Source organism: Glycine soja, chromosome 15 (genome assembly GCF_004193775.1).
Source record: "Glycine soja cultivar W05 chromosome 15, ASM419377v2, whole genome shotgun sequence".
Taxonomy (NCBI): Eukaryota; Viridiplantae; Streptophyta; class Magnoliopsida; order Fabales; family Fabaceae; genus Glycine; species Glycine soja.
In genome coordinates, this window is record NC_041016.1 from 50,495,660 (window position 1) to 50,516,422 (window position 20,763).

The window sequence follows — 20,763 nt, forward strand, 5'->3', positions numbered from 1 at the left end:
ATTTTTTTTCTTATCTTTAATTAATATATATGCATTTATTATTTATTGTGAGTAAAAAAAGGAATAAAATAAGAAATGACTTAACTATTTTATTGGAATCATGAAATTTTATTATAATAACCTTATAAGACAAATAAAAAAATAGTACATCAATTCTCGTAAATCAGTAGATAAAATAGTACATCAATTCTCGTAAATCAGTAGATAAAGTTTACAATTAACCAATTATGGTTTTTCACATACATGAAAATTCTGCAGGATGGGTTCGAGGTTAAAAATGGCCATTTTGGTGATGAACATTAATAGTTAAAAATATAATTTTCTCTGAAAAAGTAATAAATTACACTCAATTATATATATATTTTTAAAAAAGTTTTAATAAATCTCTAATAAATATTTAATTACAAAAGTCTTAATACAACCAAATAAATTTTAAACATAAATGTAAAAAAAAAATTGGATTAAACTTTTAAAATTAATTGAATTTAAATTGAAATTGATGAATAATTACGTGTCCAAATCATACAACCCACAAATTATGTTAGGGGAATCCAAAATCTTGCATAATCATGAATGAATTTTTAGAAAACTTTGATTTGTGATCTGTGCGGATTGCAGGCCCACGGTCAATCCATGTATCTGAGCCGTTTACTCACCCACTCCTAATGTCACATCATATTTAACCCCACCTGAAGCAATAGTACCTTAAAGCAACTTGTTTAACAACTAATGTTTAAAACATTCTTAATTGACACTAAAATTGGTCACCAATTTTTCATAAATATTGACAAATTTTTATTAATGTTGACAAATCTGGAGTGTAATTGATTAATTACTCCTTCCATTTCTTTTTATTGTCAAATTTTTGGAAAATGTAATTTCTATTCATTTGTCATTTACAAAGTTCAATATTACATCAATAACTCATTTACTCCTTCCCTTTCATATTAGATGACATTTAAAGTTTTGATACAAATTTTAAGAAATACAATTAATTTGTTGAATTAAAAAAAATATTAGGTAACTTCCTAATATATATAATTTATCTTTCTAATTAATGATTAATTTATTATTTCTATTCACTAGTATTGATTAAGGGTGGTCTTAGAAAAAAATATTTAAAATCAACCTTAATTTTGTAAAATGACATCTATTTTAATTTTTTTTCTTCTAAAACATGGCATCCTTCTTTGTTTTCTAATCTTTAATTAATATACACGTGCATTTATGATTTATTATGAGTATAAAAAAGGGATAAAACAAGGAATGACTTAACTATTTTATTGGAATTGAGAAAATTTATTAAGTTTTTTAAATTTTACATAACAACTTTAAAAGACAAATAAAAAAATAATATAAAATGAATTCATGTAAATCAGTAGATAAAGGTTACAATTAATCAATTATGGTTTTCCACGTACATGAAATTTCTGCAGGATGGGTTCAAGGTTAAAAATGGCCATTTTGGTGATGAACATTAACCAAGAAAACAGCATAAATACAAAAGTTGAAACTCCTACAAAGTAGGCATTCTGTGTTCCTTGTTCATGACTGTTTTGGTCGGTTATGCTAATTCTGCGGCCTTGGACATATACACGTTCATCAGCTTCCGGAGCTAAACTGTTTCCAATTGGATAATTGTGCTGAGAAATTTCCCTCAACAACCTTGAAAGCAGCAAATTCACATAAAAAACATTGAATGTTTTTTATTTAGCAAGCAAGAAAATTAATAGTAAAAAATTCAGTACTTTTTTGTTGAGTAAAAAAGTCACAAAATTTGAGTCACAAATCAATCTTTATCAATTGCGATTCATTACTCTTAAATGATTACCATATTTATTCATTTATTTTGTTATTATCCTTTATTGCTGTTCCTCTTACCTTTATCCGTGACTGCCCCCATTGACAGAAGGGACAACACCAATGGAGAGAAAAACCAAAAAGGTCTTATATTATAAAACCAAAACATTCAAAGAAACACCTTAGGAATCATCAAAAACCATAAGTGGGAAAAGGGAAATGGAGGAAAAAAATAATGCTAAGCTTTTTGGAAATACTTTATTTTAAAGAGGGTGAGATAGCCACAAGAGATTCAATCAACCAAAAGCAAGATATGTAGTGGATCCAACCCATACCCAACAAACCCCACATTATATATATCTTTAGATCAAATTAGATTATTGTGTGCAGTACCAACCAGAACCAAACTTTGTGCCTTTTTCCCTGCAGTTGCGGCGAGTTTTGACTATTTGCCAAGGGCTAAGGCTGAGACTTTCAGAGATCTGAGACTGTGGAAATTAAGTGTCACAAATGGGTGTCAATGTGGGGATTATTTGTGTTTTGTTTCTCTTGGCAACACAGGCAATAGGGGTTCCTGCATTTGCACCATGGAAGAAGCTGCAATTGCCATGGAAGAAGCCTTCTAAAGGTACTTAATTACTTCTTTGTTTTTTTACTTAATTTATCTTTTGTTATTTTACTTTGCTTAATTCGAGTTTGCTATTTTTTTTATATTTTTTTTATCTACAACTGTTAGTTTGGTTAAAAATATTAATTACGAGATTCGAATTGACAACTTCTTCACCTTCTCTTCTCTGGTGGACAACCTTATGTTTTCCATTGGTGCATGTTTGCTATTATTGTTCTTCTTTCTTCTGTTTATTAGTTCATATCTCTCTTGATAAAAACATAGGAGAAACTAGCAGGTGGTCTTTGACCACTATGGTTTATGCTAATACGTACATGTAATTATTTTTTCTCTTGTAGATCGTAAAGTTTAAATGTATTATATAAATATTGATCAGTATTATAAATAAGTTACAGTCTAGGACCACCGGCTAAAATCACTTAACATATGTTTAAATCAAAGTTTGTAAACATAAATTTGAGTTAAACTTAAATTACAAAAACAACTTAAATCTTATTGTTAAAAAATTGTTTTTTGGGGTAAAATATTAATATGCAAAATTGAGTTTATTCTTCAACTTGAGTTTGGACTACCCAGATGAAAAAGCAATCATAACCTTAATAATTGTTGGAAAACGGAGGAAAATATGGTATAGCCTTTCACAATTACTTGAGTATGAAAACCATGTGCTGGCCAAAGTGATAATGGAAGATAAGTTTAAAAGTTAATAAATATAAAAAGATTTTTGGATCGTGGGTTAATATGTATTTTATAAAATAGGGTTTTTTTAGTAGTGTTAGTAAATATTATATATATATATATATATATATATATATATTAATTCTTTAAGTAGTTAACAAAATGAATATAATATTGCAGGTATTTTAAAGAAAATCTAATATCGCAGTTATGATTTCTTATGGTTGTAGTTTCGATGACAACTTCTTATTGTGGAAATTTATTTATAAAAAAATGCGAATTGATGAGCAAGAGCAACAATTGCTGTTAGTTGGTTATGACCAAACTCTTTTTTAAAGCCTTGCTTTGTCCTTTCATCTTGAACATATGCTTCCAATAAAATTCTTTTTATTTTATAGTGTAACATTTTGTTGAAGAGAATATATTGGGGGAAGCTACGCATAAATATAATCTTTGATAACACAGTAATTTTTTATGATTGTGTTGTGTCCTCCTGGAATGATATTTAATATATGCACCTTTTCTATATATTTAATCCATCTTATGCTATAAAAAATCGATCTTCTTTATATAATATTAATATTTTTAATCCACAAATTCTTTAAATAAAATTTAATCATGAAATATTCTTAACGTAAAATAAAATAACTCTAAGACACACCATTTATTAAAAATAAAGTGCACAAATAAGCCAGTAAATATCATCATCATTCTGTTATACTGTCTCAATTTGGAGTCCTGGACCACCTAACGAAGGGGATACCTCGACCTTCTATGGAAGAGGAAATTATGGTAGTCAATGAAAAACAAATTAGTATTTTAGTTGTTTCTCAAGAACAAAAACAAAAATTAGGATTTTGGTAAAAAAAATATAGTAATTAAATATCTTAGAATATATAAATTATATTTTAAATTTATAAAAAGTAATATTATTTGTCACATAATGCTATTTTTAATTACTAACACTTTAAAAGAAATATTGAAATTTAATTTATTTAAAAATAGAGATAAAAGAGTAGATTGGTAGATATAAATTTTTGGTTTAAAAAAAGGAGAATATGTTGAGTGAGAATTTTTTGACTTGTGACAGGAATAATATGTGAATATTGAAAATACCTAATTAAGAAAGAAACTCTTCCAAGTTGAATATTATAATTTGTAAAAGGTTTTTTTTTTTTATATACATAAAAACTGAAGTTATATCAATTATCATTGTATTTTTTTTTTAGAATGCAACTAATTAGAAACCATTATTAACATTATTCTTAAGGTAATTATTGTAAAAAATAATAAATTAATATATTAATTATGCATGATAATTAGTTGATAATAAGCTGATAGTGTAAAAAATTTTAATGCATGAAATATTTACTTAATTTATAATATAAGAATATATTTATTTTAATTTGAAAAAATGATCTTAAATATGCACTTAGATTTCGTTGGAATTTGTTTTTGTTGATTAAAAATAGTTTTTTTTAATAAAATACTTTTTTAATGTTTCAGCGTCTTTAAAATAAGAATCACTTGAGGCGGAACCCCTCCAATTCATAAAAAAAATCACTTTTTTTGTCTTAGATTAATTTTGTGTCTGAGTGTTCTTTTTAGATAAAATTTAGTTTTAAAAAAAATATTTTTTATTCTAAATTTTTATTTTGATATATTGTAAATGTAAATATTTTTATTTAACCAATTCAGAACATTTCATATATGATTTTTAAAGTAATAACTATGAAAATCAAGTATTTATAAGTAGAAGACTTGGTAAAAGTCTTTATGTTGACAGTATATTTTAATTAAATTTTATGATTTATTCACTTTATTTCCAATAATAATTTCCCTAAGATAACGATGTTAAACTATAACAATAGTCTTTTTTTTTAACAGTATCAAAATTTGAAAACTATTTTAAAATTTAATTTTCTGTTTAAATATAATATTTGAAATTTTCATTAAATTGTTGAGAAACTTAATGTTTTAATAAATTTTTTAAAGAAGATAAATGTATCTGCTGCAATTAATTACTTTCTTGCAACAGATTCACGAATTAGAGTTATACAAAAATGACAAAAAAAGCCTATATAAATAAATATCAGGATCCGCAAGAAAGGTAATGAACCTTTTGTTAAACAATTGTTAACATTGGATTAGTATATGTGATTAACATTCCTTGCTTACTTTATCTGCAACTAGTTACATAATTTGTGTCCTCATTTTTTGGAATATTTTTTGTGGAATATTCCCACAGTGGGAATATATAATGCAAAGTTAGCTAGTAGGTAACAAAACTTAACAAAAAGGAGACAAACGAAGTTATGTAAGAAAATCTCCCACTCAAAATCCATTTTGCTGGATATAGTTTCTTGGTAGATTATCTCTGTGTGTGTGTTTTTACAAGTCTTGCCTGCACATTTGATAATGCAGCTATTTGAACTGTACGATTAGTTTGGTATAAAAGGAACCTATAGCTCTACGAGGCAAAGACACAAGTGTGATTTTTTTTTTTAAAAATGTTTTTGTATATGCTCCTCAACCATTTTGATAAATCCGTAATGATTTGAACTTGTAGAGATTCAATTCTATAAAGCATCATGTGTTTCTTTTCTTCATTAAAAATGTGGTCCACACACAGAAAAAAGAAAATGTCTCTAAATTTGCTTCATAATTACCTACCATGCCACAGATTTTATATTCTCATGCTATTTATGAAATTGATACTTGGGATTATTGTGCATGTTATGATTATCTTACTTGATAATATAATGAACATAACTATGCACAATCATACACAACAGAGTACCCTGTTTTGCATTATTTCGTCCCCTCTGTCCATAAAAGTGCAGCTAACAAAATAATAATAATAATTCCACTACCACCACAGGATATTCCAAATAACAAATTTGAAGGTGTTCTCCACATCAATGCCAAAGTAAATTATATGGTCCATTTCATTATGAGAGAGACTTTTGGGCACACAAATCCGTACTCATGGGACCATAGGATACTTGTAATGTAGTTAGCAACACAAAATTATAACAGAATTAAAGTCAAGTAAAGACCTCATTTTTGGTTGCCCCACATCAGAGTCACATGCAAAATTGCAACATATCCCTTATGAAAATAGACATAAAGGTAAACAAAACCAAGACGTTTGTTTAATGAACACCTTGGTGTATAAGTGAGGTTGAACAACGTTTAGAAGCTTGTCTATGTAGTCAAGTTAGCTTCCTTGTAAGTCACACATCCTTGGGGAAACCCTTGTATTTTATATTTATATGAAGACCCTTCTACCTTCAAAAATTCAAAATTGTCCCCAAAGGAATATAGTATACTTCTTGCAAAAACTTCTATATATTATTATATAATAATGATATTCTCGATATATGAAACTAATACTTCTATGGAAAACTCAATAATGGGTAATTGCCTTACCACATGTTACTGTGCAGGGAAAGTCATTCAGAAAAACCAAGCTCTCCCCATTAATACCATATTCAAGCTTCCTGTACATGTTACAAATTCTTGGCCTCCAGGTAAACATAATTAGATTGGTCATATTCTCTCATTATTGTGATATATAACCTATTTAAATAAGTTTTTGGACTCTGTCAAATTTCAGATTTTAAATTTTAGTCATTATAAAAAGTTTTATACATTTTTATTCCTTTATTTATTTTAATCCCTCATAATTAGCTCCCTAAAGGAACTAAAAGTGGTTAACAAAAAGACAAAACTTTATGCCTACAAGAATTAATTATGATCAATAAAAATAAACGAGCGACTAAAAAACGACCATTTTTTAGGGACTAAAACTCAATCTGAAATTCAGAGAGCGACTAAAATCTTATTTACCCTGTAATCTAGTTAAATGCATGCTGATTATTGCTAGTGGTGAATTACTACATTCAGGTGGTAATTTTGCAAGTGGAACAATTGATCTTGGTGGGCTGCAACTGTATGAAGCATCAACATTCAACAAAGTTTGGGGCACCTATAGTGGTGGACCTGATGATCGAGGTTTCTCCATTTTTGAGCCATCAGGAGTACCTCAAGGCTTCTCCATGTTGGGTAGCTACAGCCAGCCCAACAACAAGCCTCTTTTTGGATATGTTCTTGTGGCAAAAGATGTGTCCACAAACACCAGCAACCCTAGTCTAAAGCAACCACTTGATTACACACTTGTATGGAACAGTGCATCTTTGAAGATTGACCAAGATGGTCCCATCTATGTTTGGCTACCAACAGCACCTCAAGGTTATAAAGCTGTAGGCTATGTTGTCACCACAACACCAACTAAGCCTTCACTTGACAAAATCAGGTGTGCTAGGTTAGACCTCACTGACCAATGTGAGGCAAATTCATTCATTTGGGGTTCAGACAACTTCAATTTTTATGATTTTAGACCAAGCAATAGAGGAACTCAAGCACCTGGTGTTAGAGTAGGCACCTTTGTTGCACAAAATGGGAGTCCTAACCCTCCATCTATTGTTTGTTTGAGAAACACCAACGCTATACCAAAATACATGCCTAATCTACCACAAATCAAGGCAATTCTCCAAGTTTACTCTCCAGTCATGTCCTTGCACCCTGATGAAGAATTCTTTCCATCTTCTGTGGAGTGGTTTTTCTCCAATGGAGCACTTCTATATAAGAAAGGACAAGAGTCAAAGCCTGTGTCAATATCACCAAATGGGGCTAACCTTCCTCAGGATCCTAACATTGATGGTGCCTATTGGGTGGACCTTCCTGCTGATTCAACCAACAAAGAGAGGGTCAAGAAAGGAGACTTGAAAAGTGCCATAAGCTATGTGCATGTGAAGCCAATGCTTGGAGGGACCTTCACTGACATTGCAATGTGGGTCTTCTACCCATTCAATGGACCAGCTAGAGCCAAAGTTGAGTTCTTAACCGTTAACTTGGGGAAGATAGGTGAACATGTTGGTGACTGGGAGCATGTGACACTAAGGGTGAGCAACTTCAATGGTGAACTAAAGCATGTCTATTTCTCTCAACACAGCAAAGGCGCATGGTTTGATTCATCTCAATTAGAGTTCCAAAGTGGCAACAAACCGTTGTACTATTCTTCCTTGCATGGCCATGCATCATACCCTCATGGTGGCCTTAACTTGCTAGGGGAAGACAAGATTGGCATAAGGAATGATACTGCTATAAGTGACAATGTCATGGATTTGGGGGCATTTCAATTGGTTTCTGCTGAGTATTTGGGTTCTGATGTTGTGGAGCCTCCTCCATGGCTTAATTATTTCAGGGAATGGGGTCCTAAAATTGATTATAATGTGAATGATGAGTTGAGGAAGCTTGAGAAGTTCTTGCCTGGGAAGCTGAAATCTACTTTGGAAAATATTGTGAAGAATTTGCCAAGTGAAGTGTTGGGAGAGGAAGGACCAACGGGTCCTAAGGTGAAGGATAATTGGAGTGGAGATGAAAGGTGAAGATTGTAGAGCTTAGTTACATTCATTGTTACAAACTCCAAATGGAATTAGAGTAATGTTAATTATTGTGTGAAAAGTGGAATTGAATAAGTGGCTACAGTTTATTGGAAAAACTATATATTAAAAAAGTCAAAAGGAACCAACAATAGCTTAAACAAGTTCACAAACCTTGTCAATTCTCGGTGCACTATAAACAAGTACGGACTTTAGGTCTCTCTATTCTCGGTGCAATATATATACAAGAACGTAATGTGAAGGCGAAGGAAAAACACGATGTAATAAAATTGTTCTTACTAAAATCTGGAACTATGACATGTCACGGTGAACGTGCTTAAAGTAAGTTCCAGAACTTCACACGTCGACCTTCTTTGAGGATGATCTTTGTTGAGAGAACAAGAAGAGAAACCTAGAAAATAAAGGACTTCGACACTCAAGTAAAAATATAAGTTAGGAGAAATAAACAAGTATATGTGTATGAGAGCAAGTATGCTTAAGCTCAAAGTGTGAGCGAATGTGAGTGTGTAGAGAATTCGATGAAACTTGATATTTATAAGAGTAGAGTGTATCTACAGGTCGTTGTTTGTAGGGACTGTTATAGTCTTTGCAAACTCTCGACTTGTAAATAATAGTCAGGAGCTTTTAGATAATGTTAAAAATAAATGGTAGCTTATAGATAAAAGCTAAAAAATAATTATACCTTGTAGATAATGTGTGGCTTGTAGATGATTAATTACTTAATTACTTGCCAATAGATAAAGATATTCAAATATATTTGAATATTAATAGGTTAAAAATAACCTATTAATTGGGGAGTCTAGTTGTTAAGGGTCGAGCGTCCACACACTTCTGTTGCAAGGCTGACATGGAGAGTTGACATGTGTCACAGAGTGTGTCATGTAGGATGCCACATGTATTTTGTGAACTTTGGACAATACATAAACAAAATGTAAACAAATCCAAAACAGTCATACATTAGAAGTTTGAGCAAATTTGACCATAAGTTTTGAGTCTGTTGATGTATAAGATGAACAAAACTATGTAAGGAGGTTTCATCATTATCTCTAACAATCAATGACTTTGACACCTAAAGTTAGTTCAAATTCTCTATTTTAATTTCTTTTTATCCTTAATGAAAAGTGTTGAGTTTTTCTCATTATGAAAGATGAATGTATATGGGCTTTTGGTGCGACAGTAGTCGTCGTTGTTATTATTATTGTTGTTGTTATTATTATTATTAGTAATGAAAACCCATTGTTTTATTCCTTTATTTTATAGGAAAACACTAATTATTGTGGATTGTTTGTTTTTTGTTTTGTTGGATTGTTATTTTTACTCTACTTTACAGTGAATTGGAAAAAAAAACTCTTTACTTTACAAAGTGTTTTGGTATTAGACACTAATTTAAAAAGTTTTTTTTTTTGGGTATAAAGACTAAAATGAAAAGAAAAACTATTTCAAAAACATTTTTTCAGTAAAAAACTTATTTTCAAACATTTTTCTTAAGGAAAAGAAAACATCCTCATTCTTCTTGAAAAGTATATCTCCAAGAAAAAGCAAGGAAGGTGTCGGATCACCAATATACCAAGTACAACCTATATCATACATGGATCACAACATCTTGCCTAGTTTGTTCACGCCAAGAGGAATATTTGAAGGATTTTTTATTTCATTACATTGCTACTAAAGCCCATTTTACAATTATATATTTTTGTAGCTAATTAAGTTTCACGAAAAGAATATGCTTCTTCTTGCAAAATGCACAACTTTTACTCTTATGTACAATTAATAGCCATATTTGATAACATAACTGACATAACATTCTACCTTCTAAAAACAAGGCAATGGCGAGTTCTCTTGGCCAATTCAAGAAAAAGCAAAATCCACGCATTGAAACCACATTTAAGCTTCCTGCTGATATACCAGTCTGGCCACCAGGTAGCATTAATCAATAATACATTTCTTCATTTCTTTCTATATATATACTCTGATAAGATAAGCAAGTTGTCTAACATTTCTGATTAATTTGGTCATGGTAATTTTATTGTTGTTTTTTTTATTGGATTGTGACGGATTTTGTAGGTGGTGGATTTGCAACCAGCATCATAGACCTTGGTGGTGGGTTGCTAGTGTCACAAATTTCAACATTCAACAAGGTTTGGACTACCTATGAAGGTGGACCAAACAATCTAGGGGCCACTTTTTTTGAACCAACAGGTCTATCTGAAGGGTTCTTTATGCTGGGATGTTACTGCCAACCCAACAACAAGCCTCTTCATGGTTGGGTTCTTGTGGGGAAAGATAACTCTTCAACCTTAAATGGAGCTTTAGCCAAACCAGTTGATTACAAATTGGTATGGAACACCAAGTCTCTAAAAATAAAGCAAGATGGACAAGGCTACATTTGGTTACCAATAGCTCCTGAGGGCTATAAACCTGTTGGCCATGTTGTCACCACCTCACCAGAGAAGCCTTCCCTTGACAAAATCAGGTGTGTTAGATCAGACCTCACTGATGAATGCACAACATGTCATTCAATGAAGCTTTGGAGAACAGAAAACAAGAGGTTCAATGTGTATGATGTTAGGCCAATCAAGAGAGGCATTGAAGCTCAAGGGGTTAGTGTAGGAACCTTCCTAGCTCAAAGTGGAGGAGGGACTAATTCCAAAGCTTTACCTATTTCTTGTTTGAAAAATACCAAGGGTAGCTTTTCTTACATGCCCAATTTATCCCAAATTAAGGCAATGATCAAGGCATATTCCCCATATATGTACTTGCATCCTATGGAGGAGTACCTCCCTTCCTCTGTGGATTGGTTTTTCACTAATGGAGCAGTACTAATTGAGAAAAGAAAGGGTGTCATAAGGGAGAGTTCAATAGAACCAAATGGCTCTAACCTTCCACAAGGTGGTTCCAATGATGATGATGATGTTACCTATTGGTTGGACCTGCCTTTGGATGAAACCAAGAGAGTTAGTATAAAGAAAGGAGATTTGGCAAGTTCACAAGCTTATGTTCATGTTAAACCTATGCTAGGTGGGACTTTCACTGACATTGTAATGTGGATTTTCTACCCATTTAATGGGGGTGCAAGGGCAAAAGTGGCATGCACCAACATTCCACTAAGGACCAAAGGGGAACATGTGGGGGATTGGGAGCATTTGACATTAAGGGTAAGCAACTTTAATGGAGAATTATGGAGGGTTTATTTCTCACAACACAGTGAGGGTAAATGGGTGGATGCATCTGAGCTTGAGTTCCAAAATGGTAATAGACCCGCGGCTTATTCTTCCTTGCATGGCCATGCCTTGTTCCCAAAACCTGGCCTTGTTATGCAAGGGATGAGAGGGTTAGGTGTAAGGAATGATGCAGCTAGAAGTGATGCAGTCATGGATATGGCAACTTGGTTTGAAATAGTTGCTGCTGAATATTTGGGGTCACAAATTAGAGAGCCACCATGGTTAAATTATTGGATGAATTGGGGTCCAAAGGAAGGGCCCAAGGGTCCAAAGCAGAAGGATATGTGGAAAGGAGATGAACGGTAAGTAGTAGACTTATTATATGGGTGTACATCCTTTCTTTAGCAATGCTATTCTTGCACTCATTTTCTACATTTATGTTCTACACTTTTCTTCTATACATGTATATAAAACAAGAGAGAGAGAGAGAGAGAAATTCTCACTTCTTTGTATGTAAAAAAGAAGTGTTAAGTTTGATTATAAGAATATTGGAATAATATTCTTGTTGTTTCTTATAATGATATCAATATTCTCTGTATATGTCGAAACAATTAACCCACCATGCATATTGTAGATGTGCAAATGACTTAACTGGATTTGTTTATTCTGCATGCCAACTTGGCTTGTCTCTTTTGGTTTGCTTAATGAAGCAAAATGAGGAAAAATAAAACTTTATTTAGTAACACAACCACGATGGAATGTTAAGATTGCCTATCAATAAAAGTTAAAAATATATTTAAAAGGAGAATGACTAGGCAAAGAAATATTTTCATCGCCTTTTAATGCAGAAAAATCAGTAGAAAAAAAACGGTTCTGATTAAAATTAGCTATAAGGATACTAGGCAAAGAAATATTTTCAACTTGCAAAGGGAAGTTGCATCTTTTAGCCATTGATGAAGATGACATTATACTGTACTAATTATTAAGGTGACATCATACTGAATCTTAGAGAGCAAGGATGACTTCTTTTTTTTTTTTTTATCTCTTGTACCCTCCATCCCACACATTATATTCCCATATACCCTCCTTTTCAAATTATTGACTAACATAAACCCCCATTTGTTTTCACACCGTGTTTTTTATCTTTTTTTTTTTAATAAAAAAACAGTTGAGAATTCGATTTTTTCCCAACCAAATTCTTAAGTTTTTTTTTCTAATTTTTCATTTAACAAATTATTAAAAAAATTAGTTAGAGAAATTATTTTTTTTCTTATTTTTTGTACTAATATTTTGTTGGTCTTATACATTTTAAAATATTCATTTTCATTTTTTAATTGTGAAATTTGACTTAGTGAAATAATTTTAAAATTTTAGTTTAAATATTGTTCATGGAGTGATTTTTGCATTTTTTTTAAATATTTATGATGTTTTATGGTTCAAAAATTAATTTAAATAGTCTTCATGTAAATGAATCTAATGGTATTAGATATACCTAAATTTTAAATTAATTGTTGAATTCGTATAATTATAGGATTGGTAAATGCTGTCATGGAACACTGTTAGGGTCCATTGTCTACTTTTGATCGTGTACATTTAACAATTGTCATTGTCAAAACTTGTACCACCAACGGTTTTGGCAACATGAGAGTTACACTCAAAGTAGTCAAGTTTAATTCGATCTCTAACAATTACATTAATATTTTTGAGATATTCATTCATGAGAGTTTTAATTTCAAGATCCTATATATAAACACTATTAATGTCACTTTGTAATGGACAATTATATAAGATAAATATTTTGGTCAATATATAGCCGTTGGTTCTGTCTTAGTTTTGCGAGAGGTAAATTTCTTACTTTTGTTGTTAATTTCTTAGTTTCTATGTCACATAGAGTTTTTTTTTTTTATTGAACTGAATTGTATACTCTACAGGTAGTTGTGTTTTGCCTTGTTCCTTATCAATCCAAATGTTATTTTAATATTACACTGTACAATGTTTTCAAGGAAATTTGTTTGCATTTTAAGTTACCAATAATTTTGGTATTCACATATTTGCATTGTATGTCCATGTGTTGTTAATATGTAACATAAGTCTTTTTGAAGGAGAATTTACCTCATCTAAGAAGTATGTATTTCGTGGGTGCAACATATCATGAAGTGTGAAAAATAATGCTCCAACAATATTTTCGAGCAATGGCTTTCGCATTTATGTTTATTTTGTATGTTCCTAATTATGTTTGTATTAGGGATTTTATAACGCCCTCAAATTTCGATAACTAAAAAATAGATGTTTTATGTAATTCTTGCATTATTTGATTAATTTGGATTAGTTGAGGTGCCATGCGAATTATCTGTATGTGATTGCTTGGTGTGAATGTTAGGTTATGTGCAGTTTGTTTGACCTGTGTCGGAAATGTGAGATTTCAAGTTTGACTCAAAACCTGTTTCGGTAAAACCAGGATCCCAGGCTCGTTTTGACCGTTGGAATTTGCTAAATGAGATCTTTGGACAGTTCATTTAGCGAGACAAGCACACTAAGTGCAATTTCAACTCGAGGAGGTAATTCACTTAGTGAGACAAGCGCGCTAAGCACAATTCTAACTCGAGAAGGAAATTCGCTTAGCGTGAAATGTCATGCTTAGTGCCAAAAGTTGAATTTCGCTTAATGAGACGAGCTCGTTCTTGTGTATGCCTTCAACCCTATTACTTTGTGTGTTCTTGTGTTATCAAGATCACTTAACCATTATTTGCGGCTTGTCATATGGTTTGAGCATTCAATGTCAAGGAACAAAGACTTAGACTATGCATGATCCTCACGAGTGGTTGTCATTGATAGAACTGGATCAGAATCTAAATCTTCTTAAGCCAACATGCTTCATCATCATTTTCTTTCTTTTGTTTTCCTTTTCCATGCCATCACTCATCCGCAAAGTGACCCCATTTCTAACAATAAGCACTAAAATTTCCTCTTATCAAAGGATTTTGATCCTCCTTTGGTTTTCACATAACCTCCTCCACTTTTATTTGAGGATTTAGGTCTATGATCACCTTTTGACTTTTCTTGGTTTGAAAACCAACCACTCTTGTTGGGTTTTGTTCTCCCTTTTTTTCACTTGTTTTTGTCCCAAGCTTCTTTCTTGGTCTTTGAGCCTACGTACAGTGCTTCATTACTTGACCTTTTGAGACTTCTTTCATTTGTCCTCAATTCATGAGCCTCTAATGAGCCTTGTAACTCTTCAAGACTCACGTTCTCGGTGTTTTTGGATTCCTCAATTGATACCACAATGTCGAATCTGGGTTGCATTGCTCACAAGATTTTTTCAATTATCTTTTGCTCAGGTACTCTTTCTCCACACTTAGCCATCGTATTGGTGATGGTCCGAGCTTTGGTGAAAAGTCAACTACAGTTTCAGAGTACTCCTTCTATACCAACTCATATTGCCATTGGAGGGTCTAAAGCCTAGCCATCTTGAACTTTTCTCCATCACCATGAGACTTCTCAAGAATTTCCCAGGCTTGTTTTGCAAAAGTAGCACCAATAATCTTGTCGAAATTGGCCACATCAATACACTGGTGGTGCAGCATGAACAAAGCCTTTTTGTCCTTCTTCTTATTCTCTTTGTCAGCAACACTCTAAGCTTCTTAGCTCACCTAGTTTTGGGTGGCCTTCCATCATGATTTTCAGCACATCATGAAAGCCAAACAATGTCCTTATTTGAATGCACCATCTATCTCAATTCTTGCCATCAAGAATTGGCCACTGTGCGGGAAGGTTTCCACCTGAACCCATCACTATTGTTTCTTAAAGATACAACTATACACTCACTAATATTCCAGGTCCAGGAACGAATGAGCTCTAATTACCAATTTGTTAGAACATGTTGGACACGAACACTCACAAAGGGAATTATTGTTAAGAGAGTCTTGCAGAGAAAAGTAAAAGTTTATTGAAATCACACACACACTTATGAATTACACAAGAACAACACTATTTATCGTGTGTTTAATAGTTTCAAACAATCTAACTATCACATTAACTAACTAATTGATATTTGAATTACACTGAACAATATATAATTGCAAACGCAACTGTAATCTAGAACACAGGTGCTCATTTACAATGCAATTGAACCTATATACATAGTTAACTTTTATTACTTATGGTTTTTTACTTCTTAATGTGGATTTACCTGTATCTTTTTTGCTTATACATTAATTGCACATTTCTAACAAACTTATTTTATTATATTTTTTCTATTAATTTTTTAAAAAATCAATATCATAAGTAGGATTTATTAAATAAAGGCGAGACAGATACAATTTTATGATTTCCAATAATAAAAAAGTATGTTAGGGAATATGTTTATAAAATTCTCATAATTAAAAAGGAATCAATGGTGGGTGGGTGTGTGTTTGAAATTAATGTTAACACACTGTAATGTAATGTGTGTGAAATGTTATTTCACACACACAGCTATTAATTTACTGTAATGTGTTGTAATGTTAATTAATATTTTTTTTTAAATTAGACTCTTTATTGAATTGGGTAATTTTTGTGTAATCACATTCTTACTATTAATTTTAATATTATATTATGTTGAGTTTTGTATTAGTTGTTCCTAACAAGTATTATTTTTATGTTAGAATTGCTTAGTGCAAAATTTGGTCTGCTAACAAGTTAAGAAATAAAAGAATGTTTGTTACACATTTTATTTTATAAGTTTTTAATTTTTTAGCTTTTAAATAAATTTTAGGAGGGATTTTATTATATTATTATTATTGTTATTTTCTTGGTCATCTCTCGTCGTTAATTATAACATCTAGAGAGGAATCTTTTTTCTTAGGGTAAAGAAAATCATCTACATTCTTCTATGATGTCAGGTGCCTTTCTAATCTTCTCCGAGTTATCTTTCCATTCCTTTTCATTATACATTGTTCACGTTTATGTTCATAACTTACAAAATTTTGCACCTCCCGCATTGACTTCAAAAATACCAAATTACCTTAACCCCCTCCCAGCAACCTCTCCAACCATTATTCGTCGTTGCCAAAAACAATTTTTGGCAATGATGTTTCGATATTATTTTATCTTCTTTGTTGCCACCTTCACCATTTCCCCCCTCCTCTCAAAAGATCCAGTGATGACGACTCCACTGATGAGCTTGACTTCATGGACCAACAATTGTCTTATTCATCTTCACATAAAGATCAATCAAAACATCATAACAATTCCTCTAAGGAACCTTCCCTCTACCCTTCAAAACATCAAACACAAAAACACACTTCTCTAGCACCAACGTACTCTTTAATGAGATCATAGAAACATTTATTACTTTTCAACATGAAAAGCAAGTCCTATTGACTTCTTTAAGCAACCCCAGATGAATGAGCTGAGAGGCCATGATTCTGTTGGATTGTGAAAGGTGTGGTTCAAGTTGAAACCCGCATTTTAGTGAGTACTCTATTTGAAAATATGCCACAAAGATCAAACCTTTCTTACCATGACACACTAGGATTGAAAAGCCAGCAAGAGTTGCAACATGCGTGAGGATTCCAACATGAGGAGACTCTAGCATGTGCGAATGGTTTTGAAGATAGTGAAGGAGAGCTCCAAGAGGTGGGGTTTCAAAGAAGAGTTAGCAAGGGTGTTTATGCGAACGAGGTACTGTGAACCCGAATTAACTCAAATCGATCTAAATAGTTTGATTTAGGTATTTAGTGTGTATTGGTTGAATTTGATCGATCCATTCAAACTCGTTGACTTTTAGATTGAGTCAAGTGTTTTGATTTAGAAGCATGTTGACATGATCCGTTGACTGTTGTTTCATATTAAATTATTATTATTATTATTATTACATGTAATATATATTTTTATATTAATAAAGCAAATACTATTATGATTATTGTATGTATATTTTTGTTTTATCCTTTTTCTATTAGATTAAAAATTTTGGTAGAGGGTGTATATCTCAATCCCATCGTATGATACTTGTTTTGTGTCAAATTTATGTGCATTTTAATAAAATTTTAGCTCATAAACTTAAGAAAAAATAGACTTTAAAAAAATTAAATAGTTTGACCCGTGACACAACTCAAACCAACTTGTTTGAGAGTGGGTTGGTTTGGATTAGGTTTGAAAAAAAAAAAGGAAATCGATCGGTCGTGACCCAACCCAATCTCGTTCAAATTTGATTAGGTTGGATCATGGATTTTGCCAAATCCGGTCCAACTTGTCCCGTGAACACCCCCGAGAGTTAAGGTGGAGAAGGGAAGGGTTAGGTGGTAGCGTGGAATGAAAGGTGGTAGGAGCAAGAAAGAGAGAGAAGAGAAAAAAAGTTGGTGGGGGTGGTCTAAAGTGAAGAGGGAATGAAGCATTTAGTGACATCAACAAAAGGGTACAAATTCAACATTAAGCTGCTCTCTATTAGTTGTGGCAGTGACACTGATGGTGGTGGCAAGGTTGCAAAGGTGCGATTGCATCAACTTCAACTATGCCAACACTATTACGAGAGGGGATTTCACATTGATTTAAATAGAGATATCACGTTGGTTTAGTGACCTATGTTTTTTCACGTCATAAAAAAAGTTTTCTACTTCAATTAAAATTTAACCCGTGGAGGATGGTTTGCTCAAAATTTTAACCAACAACCCCACAACAATTCTGTCACAACTCCATAGATTTAGAAGGTTTGGACATAAACAAAAATGCAAAACATTGAACCAATGAGGAAAAGAAAAAATAAAGATGCAATTTCCAAGGGCAAAGTTCTTGGGAGGGGTTCAAAGTAACGATAATGGCCGAGGAAGGTATACAAAAGACTCGTTCCTACATCACCAAAGACAACACTAAGTGTTTGAAAGCCAACATAATTTCCTTTCCCACACTAATCTTGCAACAAAACACAAATTGACGATGATGAGCAATAAGAGAATGCAATCAACAAAATGCTTCCTTTATGGAAATCAAGTTCAGAATCACCTCATAGTCATTTCTGTGAGCGATAAAAACCTTGAGAATTTTGATATTAAAGGAATCGATTCACAAACTGGTATGAACGAGTCTTCCAAATCGAACATAGAGTGGTTGTGGAAATTGAAAGTGTTGTTGTCCATGTTCAAAGAAATGACCAAATTAAGAACAATTGCCTCTCATCATTGTTGCAATCTAATGTTTGACATGCGAGGGAGGGAAACATGGTAATGCAAGTCCTTTAAGTTTGTTGCCACGAATCCCAATCCAAATCATGATCTATTGATCTTGTAACATTGGAAAGGGGAAGGAGGGAAGATGAGAGAAGGTTATGGAAGGGGAGAAAAAAAGGGTTTGGAATGTCATGGCAAGTAAAGATTGGAGGAAGGAGAGAGATATCGATTGTGCTTTGTGTTAGTTGTGGATGGTAGGGATGAAAAGAAAGTGGAGTTGTTTGTATTTGGCAATTGAATTTGGCTCTTGCGTTTTATGGAGCAAATGTTTTTACATCGGTTAACCCTTTAACTGATTTAAACATTCTTTTTACATCGGTTAAAAATTTCACTACATCATTTTCCACATCGATGTAGAAATCACGTTAAAAGGTATTTTTGTAGTAGTGCAAACACACACAAAAAAAAACTAGGAAGGTAACTAATTGTGACTCTAGGATTGCTCGAGCAAGGAGTCTTAGGTTTCGTCCATGAAGTGAGCTTGTTGATGAGGTCATTAGCGCTAAAGAGATCACCATAGAGGAAGGAGGAGAGGGTGGAGGTGGCGAGAAAAGAAGGGAAAAAATGGAGTGGTGCGTACCATCAGAAATCACCTCCGATGGTGGCAAAAGTGATTGAAGGGGATATTATGAAAGAGTTGAAAAAATCTAGTGCAAAATGACCCATGATTGAAAGATTAATCTAACAATTAAAAATTATGGTCCATCCTAATCTTCATATATAAATAATATAGGCTAAATTTGTTTTTCTTTCTCATAAAATTAGAAATGTTCATATTTTGTCCTTGAAAATTTTATAGTATATTTTTTATTTTCGTAAAATTAAAATATCTCATTTTTTTCTAAGTTATTTGAAAGGGTTGATTAAATTTGAAATACACGTGTCTGCTGAATATAGTAAAATACATATGCATACATGATATGATGTAGTTTTCGGGCTTCATCACTTGGTGGTCCGTTTAATTTCTTTGTTTACAATGTTTGTCATAAAAAATAAAAATAAAAACTCTTGGTCATGTCCTTTAAATTGACCTATGTTTTAATGAATCGAGTAGGTTGTTGAATTGTCTACGCCTCCTATTATTTAACCAGCAAAATTTCCATTATTTAGCTGACCCTCCTCACGATTGTTAAATTCCAATTAGCAAGCTAGGTTCACGATCACATGATTTAATAAATATTGATCCACTAGTTTTATTTCCTTATTTTCACGAGTTGCTGATCCAATTGATTAAATTAAACTGTATGGTCCCAATTTTCTTTTTTCGGCATAATAAGAGATCATCCTAGCTAATAAGTTATATTGTAAATGTTAAAAAAAATAAAAAGGGAAAGGAAAAATTATAGCAAAAGCTTCATAAAAAATAAAAAACAACAGCCAAAAATTTGCTCCGATTTTCACATGGAAGAGAGAAAATCAGAGAACAATAGATACACTGAAATTTGAAAATTTTCTATATCTAATTTTACTGTATAAGAAAATTTAAAATTTAAGTAAAGAAAGTAAAAAAAAAAAAAAACAAGTTTCATATTTCGATTTCAACTGCAATGAAGAGATCATTTGCAATATTAAACATAATGATATAAAGATGTAACATATGTTTACATAGTATAATCATTACTTTTCAATGAAGGTGACAATCCCTAGTTGAATTGTTTTTCAGAGAATAATTAGTTTCCTAATTTGTACTTCAACTACTTATTTATGAGCTCATCTTCTGATGAAAATTGCAATGCGACAAAAGGGATAAAACAAAACTTGTGTGTCATGTATTCAATTGCAATGGAATCACCGCAAGGCTACCCACACTATACAAAGGAGGACCT

General features: G+C 32.1%; 2 protein-coding genes across 2 annotated transcripts; both read left to right on the forward strand.

Annotated features, from left to right (window-relative positions):
- Positions 1-1,913: 1,913 nt before the first annotated feature.
- Positions 1,914-8,735, forward strand: LOC114386296. Its single transcript, XM_028346261.1, has 3 exons — positions 1,914-2,428; positions 6,556-6,639; positions 7,016-8,735. The coding sequence occupies exons 1-3, from the start codon at positions 2,311-2,313 to the stop codon at positions 8,557-8,559; spliced, it is 1,746 nt and encodes a 581-aa protein (XP_028202062.1). The 5' UTR covers positions 1,914-2,310; the 3' UTR covers positions 8,560-8,735.
- Positions 8,736-10,359: 1,624 nt separating this feature from the next.
- Positions 10,360-12,318, forward strand: LOC114387585. The gene is made up of 2 exons (XM_028347785.1): positions 10,360-10,494; positions 10,639-12,318. The coding sequence occupies exons 1-2, from the start codon at positions 10,401-10,403 to the stop codon at positions 12,099-12,101; spliced, it is 1,557 nt and encodes a 518-aa protein (XP_028203586.1). The 5' UTR covers positions 10,360-10,400; the 3' UTR covers positions 12,102-12,318.
- The last annotated feature ends 8,445 nt before the right edge of the window (positions 12,319-20,763 follow it).